Source organism: Pseudophryne corroboree, chromosome 3, assembly GCF_028390025.1.
Source record: "Pseudophryne corroboree isolate aPseCor3 chromosome 3, aPseCor3.hap2, whole genome shotgun sequence".
NCBI lineage: Eukaryota > Metazoa > Chordata > Amphibia > Anura > Myobatrachidae > Pseudophryne > Pseudophryne corroboree.
Window position 1 is genome coordinate 467,615,767 of NC_086446.1, and position 18,300 is coordinate 467,634,066.

General features: G+C 46.4%; 1 protein-coding gene across 4 annotated transcripts in view; it reads right to left on the minus strand.

The window, feature by feature from the left end:
• Window positions 1-1,891: 1,891 nt before the first annotated feature.
• Window positions 1,892-18,300, minus strand: part of TBC1D16 (TBC1 domain family member 16) — a 173,291-nt gene continuing 156,882 nt past the window's right edge. For all 4 annotated transcript variants that reach the window (XM_063960750.1, XM_063960748.1, XM_063960747.1 and 1 more), the window contains 3 exons: window positions 5,705-5,884; window positions 3,415-3,561; window positions 1,892-2,997 (listed from right to left, as the gene is read on the minus strand). In XM_063960750.1, the coding sequence (XP_063816820.1) occupies window positions 2,752-2,997; window positions 3,415-3,561; window positions 5,705-5,884 (573 nt within the window). In that variant the 3' untranslated portion in view covers window positions 1,892-2,751. The remainder of the gene's footprint in view (window positions 2,998-3,414; window positions 3,562-5,704; window positions 5,885-18,300) is intronic.

The following is an 18,300-nucleotide window of genomic DNA, read 5'->3' on the forward strand; positions in this document are numbered from 1 at the left end:
GATGCTACCCGGCTCCCTCCTCCCGGCTCCTGAAAGCAGCGTGACAGTTCAAGCTGCGCCGTTCGCCATCACCCACCGCTGACCGCCAAGAGAGATGGATGTTCCCCTCCCGCCCGCACACGGTGTATGGTTAGTTATGTGTGCAGGGCGAGGGGGTGCGGACACATAGGAAAAAGCCAATCCCAGGTATCCTGGGAATGCCCATTTTTCAATCCCGATACCCGGGATTGAAAAAATGGCCCGTGATTGGCCTCCCTGGTATACAGCCGGCTCACCAGCTACCTCTCTTACAACTCCATCCATTATCCTCTTCAATCTGGCTTTTGCCCACTCCACTCAACTGAAATTTTTCTTGTCAAAGTCACCAATGACCTACTTTCGACCAAATATAGGATTCACTTCTTTCTGCTCATCCTCTTGGACCTCTTTGCTGCATTCGACACTGTGAATCATCTTCTCCTCCTCTGCACCCTCCAGACCATTGGCCTCTCTAGCACTGTCTTTGCCTGGTTCGCCTCTTACCTCGCTAACCGCACCTTCTCAGCGTCTGCCTCCGACTCCACTACATACCCCTCCGTACTCCCCAGGGATGAACTTGGCCCCCTTCTCTTCTTCTCTGGGTGCACTTGTATGCTCCTTCGACATTTAATACCACCTCTATGCCGATGATAAACAACTTTACCTCTCCCCCCTCTGTCCTCTCTCGGGTATTCAGCTGCCTCTCCGCCATCTCCTCCTGGATTAGACAGCAATGCTGACAAAGCAGTTGTGAATGAAATGTGCATTTCTCAGGTATGGTAGCAGGGATTCAGTATGCTATCCCGATGGACGGGATGCCAGCAGTCAGAATCCCGACAGTGGCATCTGGCCATCAGAATCCCGACAGCCCCTCCAAAAGTACCCTAACCCACCCCTGCCCCCCTACCCCTCCCTTGTGGGTGCTTAACCCTAACCCCCCCTTTCCCACTGCCTAAACCTAACCATCCTGCTTGGTGCCTAACCCTTGCCTCCCTTTCCAAGTGCCTAACCATAACCCCCACCCCCTCCCCGGCACCTAACCATAAACTTCCTGACCCGGCACCCTAACCCCTCTACTAATGTCTAAACATAATCACCACCCCCCCACAAACGGCAGGACACAAGACTGCTGGGATCCCGTCCGGCTGCACTTTAACTACATCCCGGTAGCAGTGTGCGGGTTTTGTGCTCAGCTTGCAATATAATATTTTTTTTTTTAATATGTTCCAGACAATCAATTGTTTTATTTTATTACACTCTTTGTTTAATCCCCAATATACACCTATTAATAGAATTAACTACAAGCTACTGTAGTTAAGCTGGCCTCTGCTTGTATTTCCTGCATGTGTGCCTGTTTACTAAAGAAATGGCTATTCCATTGGTCTTATTTGCTTGTAATTAATTTATAGGCCAGACTAGTTCAGCACACAAAATGGCTGCCTCACTACACTCACAAGCTTTTTGCAATAGACCACTGGGAAGATACAGTTCATTTTCAAAATGCGATATATATAAGTCCCTACGGAGTAGGCGATTTACGTGTACATGTGGTACGGAACATAGATTGTAAGCTCCACTGGGGCAGGGACTGATGTGAATGGACAATTATTGTCTGTAAAGCTCTGTGGAATACGTGTGCGCTATATAAATAACTTGTAATAAATAATAATCATTGAGTTTAATTAAACAGTAAATGATATTTTAGAAATGAAAGCACATATACTGTGTTGTGCTAAGGAAGAACCTAGCTTATATAAATTGCTTCCCCCCCTTCAAAGCAAAATAGAATTTTGAGATGTCATCTGAATGCATTTACATATCTGAGGTATAATAATTAAAAATCCATGGCAGAGAAAACAAACAACACAGGTGGTATTTTTTATTTATTTTTTAATTAGAAAAAAAAATTGATTGGTGAAAGCCTGGTGTAAGATATTTTATTGGGTTATATTATATAATTATTGTAAAATAGGAGTTTGGGGAGGAAACAAAAATGGGACAGGATTGTGCTTCGCTGACAAAGGCTGGGTGATATCAAAGATTTCTTACAAATGTCACATGCTTATTGTCTGGGACAAAATAAGATCAGAACAATAAATTACCAGTACTCCCTAACTTTCCAACCTGTCCGAAATATACAACTCCCAGCACACTCCACCCATCAGAGTGATCGGAATTACCAAATCAGTATAGGAACAGGCTCCTTTCAGGCGCAAATTGGGACACACAGTAAAGGACATTGCCCAAACCAAATAATGTTGGTCATTCTTTGAGGTTGGATCTAAAGAGAGCACCAGGTCTAGTAGTGGGATACTGTGCATGGCCTCTGTGTATGTGTGACACACACATATACGCAGCACATAATCTCCTATGCAGTGTTAGGATAACCTCCTTCAGTTTAGCATGTAAGGCTCTAAGATGATTCATGACGTGGACCAATAAGAATTAAGATACATCTAGGCATCGGTTATAGAAAGAGACATTTTATTGTACAATTCCCCTCTAAACCCTGCTGTAGTAGTTCATAATATGAAAACCAAGTCAAACTGAACAACATGTAAAGGATTACACTTCCAGTGCCATGACAATTCCACGGCTTTGGTCCGTATGGAGACTGTGTTTGAAGAGGTGTCCCCTAGGTCCTTTCCCACAAATATCTATAGAGTCAGAATCGCATTCCCCATCTAGATCATTGATGGTTGCTCCTCTTCCTGGCCTCTGTGGCAGATTGCACTATTTTCTGAAGGTGAAAACATCAAGTGATTTGTTTCTTTTCTTGCTGTCTTTGGGGAGGGCTGGCGGTGGTTCCACTACGGTGCCACCATACAGGCAGCTCTTGGAGTCTTGGTGCTGGCCTGTGCACTCCACTGTAGGGATGTAGCCACTGTCCCACATTCCTGAACTACACAACTTACACAAGTCATGCAGGCTGCAGGGGATCTTGGGTAAGAGTCGAAACTGATAAAGCAAACTCCTTGCCTGGACAAAGGAGAAAGGAGAGGTGTTACAGAAAGTAAGACTTATGTGAGGAGCAAGTAGATGATGGGAGAAAGAGTCAAAACCCAGCATCATAATTGGTGGAAGGAGGAGGACAAGAGGGAATCAGTTGGGGTGCAGGAACATGGCAAGTAAAACAATGTATACATGTAAAACTCAGCACTACAGGAATAGGCAGTTTCATGACACACAGAAATGTTCCCTTTATATACCAAGGTATCCAAGAATGGAGAAGTAAAGTCCAAACTCTAGGACAAGTCCTTTCTGCAGATTAAACAAAAGCGTATCTCAATTCCATTGCTCAGGCCGTCATTCACATTATAGTGAGCTCGTACGTATTTCCTTACATATCACTTCGCTTAGAGCAAACATTCCACACAGGTAAATGCTGCAACTCACCTTTCTGAGAACCAGCTCTCCATTCATATGCATGGCCAAGTTACTGAAATGTAGCAGCATCTGGTCAGTCGGCAGCTGCTGCTCAATGACATCATCTCCATATAGCACAATTATCGCAACACAGAGAAAGAGGTGGAAATAGTCTGTCTAAAGAAGATATAAGTGTCACAAAACCACACCAACCATTTGTTATCACATGCTGCAACAACGCGCATGCAGACACAGAGTAACACAGTGGGTGAGATATAAATGGAAGCCGAGATCAAAGCCCATGGGGATTTTAGAAACAGTATGATATTATGTTATAGCGCTGCACTAGAGGCATTGGTATTGGGCCACAAGCTTTTTTTAATTTAAATCTCTTTATTAATATCAACAAGGTATACAGAATACATATAGTGTCACACATTTAGTAGGTCAACAAGTAAGAAAACAATCATACAATTTTATTATTCTCGAAAACTCCGGTCACATGTTATGACTTTATGCAAATGCCCTGGTGTACAGGCATGCATCTAAATGTGTGTGGACTGACACAACCACTTTGTGCGTGAAATACAGAGGTGTCCTCAGACATCTTGCCCCAATGTGCCATGCAGCCGCAGGTGCCTGGAGTGAGTGAGCTGACAAGTCCCGTGCAACTCCGTTAGCAATGGTTGTCTTTCTTTGCTGAAAACGCATCTTACTCACATTGCTATGCAGACAGTACGCACAAGGATACTCTGATGATTAAAATATTATGCGGCATGCCCATAATTTGTGTGCGGCTGTGACTGCACAAGAAATGCTACTTTACAGTGATTTCCAGGAAAACACTGTAACGTTGCATATCATATGCAGATGCAGCCATAGTCACACACAGAATATAGCCATGGCGCATATGATTTTAATCAGCATAAACGGCTTGTGCGTCCTATTCGCATAGTGATGTGAATAAGATGCATTTTGATGGAAAAAGTTGCAAATAAATACGCTCGGCGCTACCGAGTCGGCTGTTTAACGTGACTGCAGCAAGGATGTAGGACACAACTGTACCACTTGGTGCATCTTTACAACTTGCACCAGGCCCATTCTAGGTGCCGATATTCTGTGCGTTCGTTTAGTCACTCCCTTTCACTGTTGATCGGTGAATACATTTTCAAGACATTTTTGAGACCTTGTGTCTCAATCACAGCTGGGGATCTGTGCAAATGGACTCTGGATGCATGCGCAGTGCTTCTCTGGAAGAATGCGCAAAATAAAAAAATTGCTCAACCGAGTCCGACATCAGCAGTGCGTCGAACTTATGGGCATGTTATGGGAGCACGTGAGTTGCTGTAGTGATTGCAAACTCAGACACACAATCTGTCGGGTGACTGGTTTAAGACGCAGACAGAGAATTCGCTGTGGAAAAATCTGTCCCTTAATGTATATAAATTTAGGATTAAGTGCATATAAATATTGTATAAAATGTTAATTATACCACTGTGAATATGGGGTACTCTCTTGGACACCTCACTGTAGGCACGGTGTACGTACCTCACAAGAAATGTGGTCACACATTTTTGCCACAATCCCTAAATGCATTAAAGTGTGCCGCTGACACTGTAGGATCCCTCTCTGTCCCTGCCGCAACTTGAGCATTAGGGATCACGGGTGATGAACCTGGAAGTCCTCACAACGTAGGAGATGTACTTTACACTTAGAAATGCTGCTTTGCATGCAAGAGTTGCGGGATGTATAGCATACAATATGCAGCCAACTTTATAAAAAGAATATCAGAGAACTTTACAAAGGTGACTTAGGGGTCTACAAAGTAGCTGTAAATACAGTATATTTAAGATCAGTAAAAGGACTGCAACTGGAAGTACGTTTCACCATAAGAATAGGAAAGGGGCTCAGCTAAGCTATGGAATTCCTTACCGTATGTTGATGGGGTGGTGGCTAATTCACTAACACAATTTAAAAAGGCATTGGTTACCTTTCTTACAAGACATGATGTCTGTACCTATAACTAGTACAGAATATTGCTGGTGTAATTAGTCCAGGGAATTTATCAGATTTACATTTTTGATCATGAAGACATCATCAACCCCTGGCGAGGCTTAATTGGAAACTTCTGCATTAGGGGTATAGTTTTCCCTTCCTCTGGATCAACACAATTACGATCATCAATAGGAATACTTACCATTACTTATCACTACTCTACTTTCACAATATCACATTACTATTTAACTCAAGTTCTAAATAATGATGTTTTCTGTAATGCCATGAATGGAAATAAACCTCCTATCACTGCCGAGAAGGGTACCTGGTAGTGCGCCCAGCACGCTTCCCACATCCTCAGAGCTTCAGTGTCAGAGAACTCTCTTTTAAAACAGAGCAGGATCCACCTGTGACAGAACAGCATCTGGAGGCCATCCTCTCCCAGAGACAGTAAGTGTTGGTGGAAGCGATCATACATGAGACGCAGTAACTCACGAAGATACATCTGAAATAGACACAGTTACCGAAATTATCAAACGTTTATGACATCGCACAACTAATGCCCATTCTCTCAGAGCTAACAAAGTCTTAACCACAATATAACTGGAATAAAATGTTTTTGTAACACCACAGTGACAATCAGATACATGTCTGTGTCTACAATTTTACCCCAATCTGAATATACAGACACAGGTAATTACTTCCTTCCTATTTTAACAATATTACATAGGTAATTGCTAGTTCTTACTAAAGACTGACTAAACCCACAAGTTGCCTAATATAAAAGCACTACTAATTAGTTATACAAGTCTCAATATGATGAAAAAAATGGAGATGTAAAAAATTCTATTGACATTTAATATTCAGCAAAAGGCAATCTCTTCTACTCTTTTATAAACCTTCTGTAATAGGTACACTCACAGCAACCCTCCCGTGCATACAGACACAAATACAAGAGTAGATTTTCTATCACACAAAGCTTTCACACACACACACACACACACACACACACACACACACACACACACACACACACACACACACACTGCACTAATTGGGGTTCCTGGTCACTTTACAACTCATGTCGACCTAATGACCGCGTCAACGTATTACAGGTGTCGACCTAGTTACTGTCGACCAATAGTGGTCGACCTAGTCCTATGATCCACACCCACTAAAACATCTATAATAGTATTAGGCTTGGATACGTATAAGCATGTGTGTTATCAAGGGCATAGCTACCATATGTGCAGGCATTGCAGCTGCTATAGGGCCCAGAGCTGAGAGGGGCCACCTTCCCTGTCACTGTTACATGTGTTATATACATCACCTTTGGGTGATTCATAGGGGCCCTTACAAACGTTTGCCTTCAGGCCTACAATATATCTAGTTATGCACCTACACTTGCTCATTGTAATGTGGCATAAAATGAACTGGAAAGCAATATAATGTTACATAACATGAACGGGGGGGCACCGTAGTGTGGCACAATATGAAGTGGAAGCACTATAGTGTGGCATAATACAGATGTGTTCTCATACTTCTTTGCTGCAGGTCTTGTTAGAATCTGCTAGCATTAGTCATCTTTTTAACTTTTTTCCCCCGAAAATGCGTCTTAGCTGATTAATTTTATATGCAACACCTTTATATCTGTTTGCAACTGAGGGGGACATTTACTAAGCAGTGATAAAAGTGGAGAAGTGAGGCACTGGAGAAGTTGCCCATGGCAACCAATCAGCATTGACCTAACATTTATAATTTGCATAATATAAAAGTATACAGAGCAGCTGATTGGTGGCCATGGGTAACTTCTCCACTGGTTCACGTCTCCACTTTTATCACTGCTTAGTAAATGTCCACCTGAGTCTCTGAATCTGCATCCGAAATGTTACAATGCAGCAGCTTTTTCTCTTACGTCCTAGCAGTGACGTGCGGTGGGGTGAGGCAGAGCCTTTCCTGTCATACTTACGTTTGTACCAGAGTTTTGATTGTATAAAGTATATCAAAAATACAAAGAATATGTTTGAAATATCATCTTTGCATTATTCTAATCATTTTTATAGCCAAAACTCCGGAGTAAAAGTCTATGACAGGTGAGGCAGTGCCTCACCTGCTTATCTTTTCCGCACATCTCTGATCAAAACTCACCAAATTTCCAGGAGTTTATACTGCTGCACCTGTGTATAATGCCCAGATGTACCCTTTGGCTCATATTTTGTGAGTAAATCTAGCTCTGATGCTAGCTAGTGCCTCCTGAGCTATTTAGCTCACCGCACGTCCCTGCATCCTAGAGGATACTGGGTCCATTTAGTACCATAGGGGGTATAGACGGGTCCACTAGGAGCCCTGGACACTTTAAGAATTTGATAGTGTGGGCTGGCTCCTCCTTCTATGCGCCTCCTACCAGACTCAGTTTAGAAAATGTGCCCGGAGGAGCCGGTCATGCTGAAGGAAGCTCCTGAAGAGTTTTCTGCATTTATTTTCTCTGTTTGTTGTTTTCAGGCAGGACTGGATGGCATCAGCCTGCTTGCTTCGTGGGACTTAGGGGGGTGAAAGGCCCAACCTCTCGAAGGGTTAATGGTCCCGTTCCCCGCTGGCAGGACACTGAGCTCCTGAGGGAACTATTCGCAAGCCCCAACAAGGCGAGCGTACATTCCCGCAGCACGCCGCCACCCCTAACAGAGCCAGAAGAATGAAGAGTGGCGAGAACTGAGCCGGCATCCCGGTTAGTGGGGCACCGGCCATTATGGCGGAGCGAAGGTACGGAGATGCGCGGCTTCGAAACGGGGCAGAATGCGTCTCCAAACACAGTACCCAAACTGGCAAACACAGCCTTAAAACGGTTCTGCTCCATTTTAAGCACAAAAATGACCTCAGTCAGTACAAAAAAAGCGGGAAGACCGCGCACCATTGATGGGCAGAGCTTCACAATGAGAGGATCCAGCAGCTCACCAGCGCCATTTTCCCTCTGCAGTGGACACAGACAGGACAGGCACGCGCAGCTCCTCCGGTGTGACTCCAAATTACCTCAGCGGTACCAGGGGGTCATAGCAGGGGGAAGCGACAATTAGTGTACTAGGTCCCCTATCAGGGTACTTAGTCTGTGACCCGGCTAAGCTTGGCATTAGAGGTATGGGCGCGGTGGGGGCTGGTTCCAAACAACTCTGTGTCTCCGGTTTGCACTCTTTGTGGGTTACTTGTGCTTAACCTTTTCCTGTGTGTGTGTGCTATCACATTTACATTATGTCAGGCAAAGAGTGTGTTTCTTGTACAGTGGAGTGTTTCTCTTCACCAGGGAGCTCACTACTGGGTACTCAGGGTTCACAGAATAGCGGGGCTGAAAGGAATGATCTCCACGCTTTCTACAAAATTGTCCCGCAATGAGAGACGCAATACTTAAAACAGACTGAACAGAGACTCAGTCCCCAAAAGAGCGTCTCAATCCTCACCCATTTGTCCGCAAAACTGATCTCTGGCCCATATCCTGCAGTCTGACACTGATGCTGACAGGTCAGACATGGAGGAGGGGGAGGTGGACTCAGAGGGGAAGGGGGGGGGGGGAATGCAGCTCTGTCACAGGGAATAGAGGCTCTTATACAGACTATCAGAGATGTTCTGCATATTCCTGATAAGGTGCCAGAGGCATGTGAGGAATATTATTTTTATGTAAAAAAGAAGTCCTCAGTTACCTTTCCTGTGTCAAAGGAATTGAATACCCATGGGTTAATCCTGATAAGAAGTTTTAGATCCCTAAAAGGTTGCTCTCATCTTTTCCTTTTCCACTGGAGGATAGGAAAAAATGGGAAAATCCACCGATAGTGGACGCATCAGTTTCTAGGCTGTTACGAAAAATTGTATTGCCTGTTCCTGGTGCAGCCTCCCTGAAAGACACGGCTGATCGTAAAATTGAGACTACACTCAAATCATTGTACACAGCTACTGGGGTGGCCCAAAGACCCACTATTGCATGTGCGTGGATCACTAAAGCCATTGCTAAATGGTCAGGTAACCTAATTGAGGGGTTAGATTCCTTATCTAGGGGGGGATGTTGTCTTATTCCTGCAACATATACAGGAGTCTGCGAACTTTATGGTGGAAGCCATAAAGGAAATAGGCGTGCTTAACGCACGCACCACCACTATGGCAGTGTCGACACGCACGGATTGTGGCTACGCCAGTGCACTGCTGACGCGGACTCCAGGAACGGCGTAGAAGTCCTACCACTCACAGGTGAGGCCTTGTTTGGAGATTAATTAAACAAATGGATCTCCACAGCTACTGCGGGAAAGTCTACGTATCTTCCTTCCGCAGTCACCCCAACCAAGAAGACTTATTCAGCTTCTAAGTTACAGTACTTTCGGACGGCAAAGTTCAAGGGGAAATCCAAAGGTGCTTTTACGTCCTCCAGCGGTGCAAGAGGTAAACCATGCCAACCAGCAGCAGCAGGTGCTCAGGAACAGAGCTCAGGCTCTGCTTCCTCAAAGACTTCAGCATGACGGTGGACCGCAATGCCTGGAAGGCTGTCAGGTGGGAACCCGCCTACAATTCTTCAGTCAGATCTGGTCAAATTCGTGCCAGGATCCCTGGGTCATAGATCTTATTTCCCAGGGCTACAGACTGGAGTTCCAAAAGCTCCCACCTCACAGATTCTTCAAATCAGGCTTGCCAGTTTCACAAGAGGCAAGTATAACTTTATAGCATGCCATCCAAAAACTGGTACAGACTCAGGTAATTGTTCCAGTTCCACCTCATCTACTAAACAAGGGGTACTATTCCAACTTGTTTGTAGTACCGAAGCCTGACGGTTCGGTAAGACCAATTCTGAACCTCAAGTCTTTGAACCTGTACTTACGAGTGTTCAAATTCAAGATGGAGTCTCTCAAGTCTGGAGGAGGGGGAATCCTAGTGTCTCTGGATATCAAGGATGCGTACCTTCACATTCCGATCTGGCCGTCTCATCAGGCTCATCTCCGGTTTGCACTGCAGGACTGTCACAACCAGTTCCAGGCCCTGCCATTTGCACGGCACCGAGGGTATTCAGAGATGACGTTTCTTCTCCGCAAACAGGTAGTGAACATAATTCCGTACCTGGACGATCTCCTGATAAAAGCGCCGTCCAGGGAAAGGTTGCTGGACAGCATTGGTCTCTCAACCAAACTCCTCCAGGATCACGGGTGGATTCTAAACCTTCCGAAATCTCACCTAGAGCCAACACGGAGGCTCTCATTCCTGGGAATGATACTGAACACGGAGTCACAAAAGGTGTTCCTTCCGTTGGAAAAGGCATTGGTAATCCAGTCGATGGTTCGGGATGTCCTGAAGCCAACCCGGGTGTCGGTGCATCTGTGCATTTGCCTTTTGGGAAAAATGGTGGCCTCTTACGAGGCACTTCAATACGGAAGATTTCACGCAAGACCCTTCCAGCTCGATCTGTTGGACAAATGGTCTGGGTCTGGATCGCATCTTCACATGCACTAGAGGATCAGTCTGTCACCAAAGGCCAGGATCTCCCTTCTGTGGTGGCTACAGTTTTCTCACCTCGTCGCGAAACGGAGGTTCGGAATTCAGAACTGGATTCTGTTAACCACAGACGCAAGCCTCAGAGGTTGGGGAGCAGTCACTCAGGGGGTGCAGTCTGACGGAAGATGGGCAAGTCAGGAAGTCATCCTTCCAATCAACATGGAACTCCATATGCAACGCCCTTCTGCAGGCCTCACATCTTCTTCAAGATCCGTGGCCTCTACCTCTTTGCAAGGATCTTCTGTAACAGGGCCCGTTCGTCTATCAGGACTTACCGCGGCTACGTTTGATGGCATGGAAGTTGAACGGCTGATTCTAGCCAGGAGAGGGATCCCTAACAAGGGTATCCCGACTATGATCCAAGCCAGGAAGGGGGTAACGTCTAAGCATTACCATCGTATTTGGAAGAAATACATCTCTTGGTGTGAGAGTAGAAATTATTCTATGGTGGAATTTCATCTGGGATGTTTCCTGCATTTTCTGCAGGCAGGCGTGGATGTGGGCCTGCGTCTGGGCTCCATAAAAGTCCAGATTCCGGCCTTGTCCATTTTCTTTCAGAAACAATGGCTTCTCTCCCTGAGGTCCATATGTTCTTGAAAGGTGTTCTGCACATCCAACCTCCCTTTGTACCTCCCACAGCACCTTGGGATCTCAATGTGGTGCTGCAGTTCCTCCAATCGGACTGGTTTGAACTGTTACAGGAGGTGGACGTAAAATATCTTACGTGGAAGACCGTCACACTGTCGGCCTTGGCTTCGGCAAGACGTGTGTCGGAGCTGGGGGCTTTGTCTCACAAAAGCCCCTATTTAATTTTCCATGCGGACAGAGCTGAACTCAGAACTCGTCAGCAATTTCTTCCTAAAGTGGTGTCCGCATTTCACATCAAGCAACCTATTGTGGTACCGATTGTCACCGACACCACTGCTACTTCAAAGTCTTTGGATGTTTTGAGGGCTTTGAAGGTGTATGTGAAAAAAACAGCTCATCACAGAAAGACGGACTCGCTGTTTGTTCTTTATTATCCCAATAAGATTGGGTGTCCTGCTTCAAAGCAGACAATTGCACGCTGGATCAGACTTACTATCCAGCATGCTTATTTCATGGCAGGTTTGCCATGTCCAACATCTGTACAGGCCCACTCTACTAGGTCGGTGGGTTCTTCCTGCGCGGCTGCCCGGGGTGTCTCGGCTTTACAGCTCTGCTCAACAGCTACTTGGTCAGGTTCGAACATGTTTGCTAAATTCTACAAGTGCGATACTTTGGCCTCTAAGGACCTTCAGTTTGGTCAATCAGTTCTGCAGGAACCTCAGGACTCTCCCACCAGATTTGGGAGCTTTGGTACATCCCCATGGTACTAAATGGACCCCAGTATTCTCTAGGACGTAAGAGTAAATAGGATTTAATTATCTACCGGTAAATCCTTTTCTCGTAGTCCGTAGAGGATACTGGGTGCCTGCGCAGTGCTTCGTTCTTCCTGCACTGTTACTTGGTTAAGTAATGTTGGTTCAGCCGTTGCTGTTCCTAATACAAGAAAATTAAGTAATAACTTAACCAGCGCTTTTCCAATTCGTTTTCATACACCGTACCGTTATTTCAATGGGAATATAAAATGGAAGAAAAGTGCATATAGTGTAACACAATTTTAATGCACATAAAAGACAAACACTAATTGTAAAATGGATAAAAATTCAGCAATAAGCATAAAGTGCAGTGCAAGGCATTCCTTCTTTTATGAAGAGGCTTTCCAGGCAAGTGATACAGTGAAATAATTACTGGATTGATTAGAACTGTGGTTTAGACCGTTCAAATACGTTCTTAAAATAATGACTGGCGGTCCCGGGTGTCACGTCAGTGCAAATGGCAAAATGTCAGTGTCCTCACCAACCGGATCCCCTCCTCCACCAACGCATTTCTTCCCCTATCTGGGGCCTTTGTCAACTTTGGTTAGCTTGGCTTTCCTCTTGTTGTGTGTGCTGGTTCGGAATCTCGCCACTATCCTTATCTGTTCTTCTCTCAAAGTATGTCCGTCTCCTCGGGCACACTTTTCTAGACTGAGTCTGGTAGGAGGGGCATAGAGGGAGGAGCCAGCCCACACTATCAAATTCTTAAAGTGCCCATGGCTCATAGTGGACCCGTCTATACCCCCTATGGTACTAAATGGACCCCAGTATCCTCTACAGACTATGAGAAAAGGATTTACCGGTAGGTAATTAAAATCCTATTTTTTCATACCAAGTTCTATTGTGCTTCATATACAGGCTCACAGATATACAAGTGTCACTTATAAAATTAATCAGCATAATCAATTGGTTTTGTGACAAAAAATAAGAACTTACTTACCGATAATTCTATTTCTCATAGTCCGTAGTGGATGCTGGGGACTCCGTAAGGACCATGGGGAATAGCGGCTCCGCAGGAGACTGGGCACATCTAAAGAAAGCTTTAGGACTATCTGGTGTGCACTGGCTCCTCCCCCTATGACCCTCCTCCAAGCTTCAGTTAGGATACTGTGCCCGGACGAGCGTACACAATAAGGAAGGATTTTGAATCCCGGGTAAGACTCATACCAGCCACACCAATCACACCGTACAACTTGTGATCTGAACCCAGTTAACAGCATGATAACAGAGGAGCCTCTAGAAAAGATGGCTCACTACAGCAATAACCCGATTTTTTTGGTAACAATAACTATGCACCAGTATTGCAGACAATCCGCACTTGGGATGGGCGCCCAGCATCCACTACGGACTACGAGAAATAGAATTATCGGTAAGTAAATTCTTATTTTCTCTAACGTCCTAAGTGGATGCTGGGGACTCCGTAAGGACCATGGGGATTATACCAAAGCTCCCAAACGGGCGGGAGAGTGCGGATGACTCTGCAGCACCAAATGAGAGAACTCCAGGTCCTCCTCAGCCAGGATATAAATTTTGTAGAATTTTACAAACGTATTTGCTCCTGACCAAGTAGCTGCTCGGCAAAGTTGTAAAGCCGAGACCCCTCGGGCAGCCGCCCAAGATGAGCCCACCTTCCTTGTGGAGTGGGCATTTACAGATTTTTGGCTGTGGCAGGCCTGCCACAGAATGTGCAAGCTGAATTGTACTACAAATCCAACGAGCAATAGTCTGCTTAGAAGCAGGAGCACCCAGCTTGTTGGGTGCATACAGGATAAACAGCGAGTCAGATTTCCTGACTCCAGCCGTCCTGGAAACATATATTTTCAGGGCCCTGACAACGTCTAGCAACTTGGAGTCCTCCAAGTCCCTAGTAGCCGCAGGCACCACAAATAAGTTGGTTCAGGTGAAACGCTGAAACCACCTTAGGGAGAAACTTTAGGACGAGTCCTCAATTCCGCCCTGTCCGAATGGAAAATCAGATAAGGGCTTTTTTAGGATAAAGCCGCCAATTCTGACACACGCCTGGCCCAGGCCAGGGCCAACAGCATGACCACTTTCCATGTGAGATATTTTAACTCCACAGATTTAAGTGGTTCAAACCAATGTGACTTTTGGAACCCAAAACTACATTGAGATCCCAAAGTGCCACTGGAGGCACAAAAGGAGGCTGTATATGCAGTACCCCTTTTACAAACGTCTGAACTTCAGGGACTGAAGCTAGTTCTTTTTGGAAGAAAATTGACAGGGCCGAAATTTGAACCTTAATGGACCCTAATTTCAGGCCCATAGACACTCCTGTTTGCAGGAAATGTAGGAATCGACCCAGTTGAATTTCCTCCGTCGGGCCTTACTGGCCTCGCACCACGCAACATATTTTCGCCAATTGCGGTGATAATGTTTTTGCGGTTACATCCTTCCTGGCTTTGATCAGGATAGGGATGACTTCATCCGGAATGCCTTTTTTCCTTCAGGATCCGGCGTTCAACCGCCATGCCGTCAAACGCAGCCGCGGTAAGTCTTGGAACAGACAGGGTCCTTGCTGGAGCAGGTCCCTTCTTAGAGGTAGAGGCCACGGATCCTCCGTGAGCATCTCTTGAAGTTCCGGTTACCAAGTCCTTCTTGGCCAATCCGGAGCCACGAATATAGTGCTTACTCCTCTCCATCTTATCAATCTCAGTACCTTGGGTATGAGAGGCAGAGGAGGGAACACATACCCTGACTGGTACACCCACGGTGTTACCAGAGCGTCTACAGCTATTGCCTGAGGGTCCCTGGACCTGGCGCAATACCTGTCGAGTTTTTCCCAACGGTTTATAATCATGTGGAAGACTTCTGGGTGAAGTCCCCACTCTCCCGGGTGGAGGTCGTGCTGAGGAAGTCTGCTTCCCAGTTGTCCACTCCCGGAATGAATACTGCCGACAGTGCTATCACATGATTTTCCGCCCAGCGAAGAATCCTTGCAGCTTCTGCCATTGCCCTCCTGCTTCTTGTGCCACCCTGTCTGTTTACGTGGGTGACTGCCGTGATGTTGTCCGACTGGATCAACACCGGCTGACCTTGAAGCAGAGGTCTTGCTAAGCTTAGAGCATTGTAAATGTCACTTAGCTTCAGGATATTTATGTGAAGTGATGTCTCCAGGCTTGACCCTAAGCCCTGGATATTCCTTCCCTGTGTGACTGCTCCCCAGCCTCGCAGGCTGGCATCCGTGGTCACCAGGACCCAGTCCTGAATGCCGAATCTGCGGCCCTCTAGAAGATGAGCACTCTGCAACCACTACAGGAGGGACAACCTTGTCCTTGGTGACAGGGTTATCCGCTGATGCATCTGAAGATGCGACCCCATTTGGAATACGCATCACCTGACCACTGACGTGTCCATAACCCTCTACTGGTAGAAATGGACAACGCACTTACTCTTGATGCCAGTCGGCAAATATTCCGCTGTGCATCACGCATATATAGAAATGCATCTTTCAAATGCTCTATAGGCAAAAATATACTGTCCCTATCTAGGGTATCAATATTTTCAGTCAGGGAATCCGACCACGCCGACCCAGCACTGCACATCCAGGCTGAGGCGATTGCTGGTCGCAGTATAACACCAGTATGTGTGTAAATACATTTTAGGATACCCTCCTGCTTTCTATCAGCAGGATCCTTAAGGGCGGCCATCTCAGGAGAGGTTCGAGCCCTTACAAGCGTGTGAGCGTTTATCCACCCTAGGGGGTGTTTCCCAACGCACCCTAACCTCTGGCGGGAAAGGATATAATGCCAATAACATTTTAGAAATTATCAGTTGTTATCGGGGGAAACCCACGCATCATCACACACCTCATTTAATTTCTCAGATTCAGGAAAACTACAGGTAGTTTTTCCTCACCGAACATAATACCCCTTTTTGGTGGTACTCGTATTATCAGAAATGTGTAAAACATTTTTCATTGCCTCAAACATGTAACGTGTGGCCCTACTGGAAGTCACATTTGTCTCTTCACCGTCGACACTGGAGTCAGTATCCGTGTCGGCGTCTATATCTGCCATCTGAGGTAACGGGCGCTTTAGAGCCCCTGACGGCCTATGAGACGTCTGGACAGGCACAAGCTGAGTAGCCGGCTGTCTCATGTCAACCACTGTCTTTTATACAGAGCTGACACTGTCACGTAATTTCTTCCAACAGTTCATCCACTCAGGTGTCGACCCCCTAGGGGGTGACATCACTATTACAGGCAATCTGCTCCGTCTCCACATCATTTTTCTCCTCATACATGTCGACACAAAAGTACCGACATACAGCACACACACAGGGAATGCTCTGATAGAGGACAGGACCCCACTAGCCCTTTGGGGAGACAGAGGGAGAGTTTGCCAGCACACACCAGAGCGCTATATATATACAGGGATAACCTTATATAAGTGTTTTTCCCCTTATAGCTGCTGTATAGTTAATACTGCGCCTAATTAGTGCCCCCCTCTCTTTTTTAACCCTTTCTGTAGTGTAGTGACTGCAGGGGAGAGCCAGGGAGCTTCCCTCCAACGGAGCTGTGAGGGAAAATGGCGCCAGTGTGCCGAGGAGATCGGCTCCGCCCCCTTATCGGCGGCCTTATCTTCCCGTTTTTCTGTATATTCTGGCAGGGGTTAAATGCATCCATATAGCCCAGGAGCTATATGTGATGCATTTTTTGCCATCCAAGGTGTTTTTTATTGCGTCTCAGGGTGCCCCCCCCCCAGCGCCCTGCACCCTCAGTGACCGGAGTGTGAAGTGTGCTGAGAGCAATGGCGCACAGCTGCAGTGCTGTGCGCTACCTTGTTGAAGACAGGACGTCTTCTGCCGCCGATTTTCCGGACCTCTTCTGCCTTCTGGCTCTGTAAGGGGGCCGGCGGCGCGGCTCTGGGACCCATCCAAGCTGGGCCTGTGATCGTCCCTCTGGAGCTAATGTCCAGTAGCCTAAGAAGCCCAATCCACTCTGCACGCAGGTGAGTTCGCTTCTTCTCCCCTTAGTCCCTCGATGCAGTGAGCCTGTTGCCAGCAGGTCTCACTGAAAATAAAAAACCTAAACTAAAACTTTCACTAAGAAGCTCAGGAGAGCCCCTAGTGTGCACCCTTCTCGTTCGGGCACAGAGATCTAACTGAGGCTTGGAGGAGGGTCATAGGGGGAGGAGCCAGTGCACACCAGATAGTCCTAAAGCTTTCTTTAGATGTGCCCAGTCTCCTGCGGAGCCGCTATTCCCCATGGTCCTTACGGAGTCCCCAGCATCCACTTAGGACGTTAGAGAAATGCAATTTTGGCAAAATAAGACGCCCAACGCTAGCGGAGTTCCATGGGACCAGTCAGGTCACTCACGCCAGGCATCTCCTGCTGTGTGGTGTATTGAGACTATATATACGAGGACAAATTTGTATGAACTGGCGGGACTGTAATGTGCCATAATATGAACTGTGGACACTATGTCACAATGTGAACTGGAGGTAATGTGTTGCATAATGCGTTCCGTCAGCCCAGGGACGGCTCCAGGCCTTTCCTGGAAAAGTGGGTGTGGCCTTGCAACTTCAAACTATAAATAAATATATTTTCACACCCCCTCTACACACACAATTAGCAGCCTTACACATAACAGCCACAGAGTGTTCCTTACACGTCTCCAGTATAGTGCTAGATACACATGATATGCCCCCCAGCAGTGCCAGATACAAGTCCCCACAGTGCCAGATACATATATGCCCCACAGTGCCAGATACATATATGCCCCCAGTGCCAGATACACATGTCCTACAGTGCCAGATATGCCACAATGCCAGATACATGTCCCCAGAGTTCCAGATATGCCCCCAATGCCAGATACACATGTCTCCACAGTGCCAGATATGCCACAATGCCAGATACACGTCCCCACAGTGCCAGATATGCCCCCAATGTCAGCAGCTGCTGCTGCAACAACTAGATCTCAGCTGCTGCCTGGGAAGCGCAGACAGGAGGACGCGGAGGGAGTGAGACAGTACCTGTGCA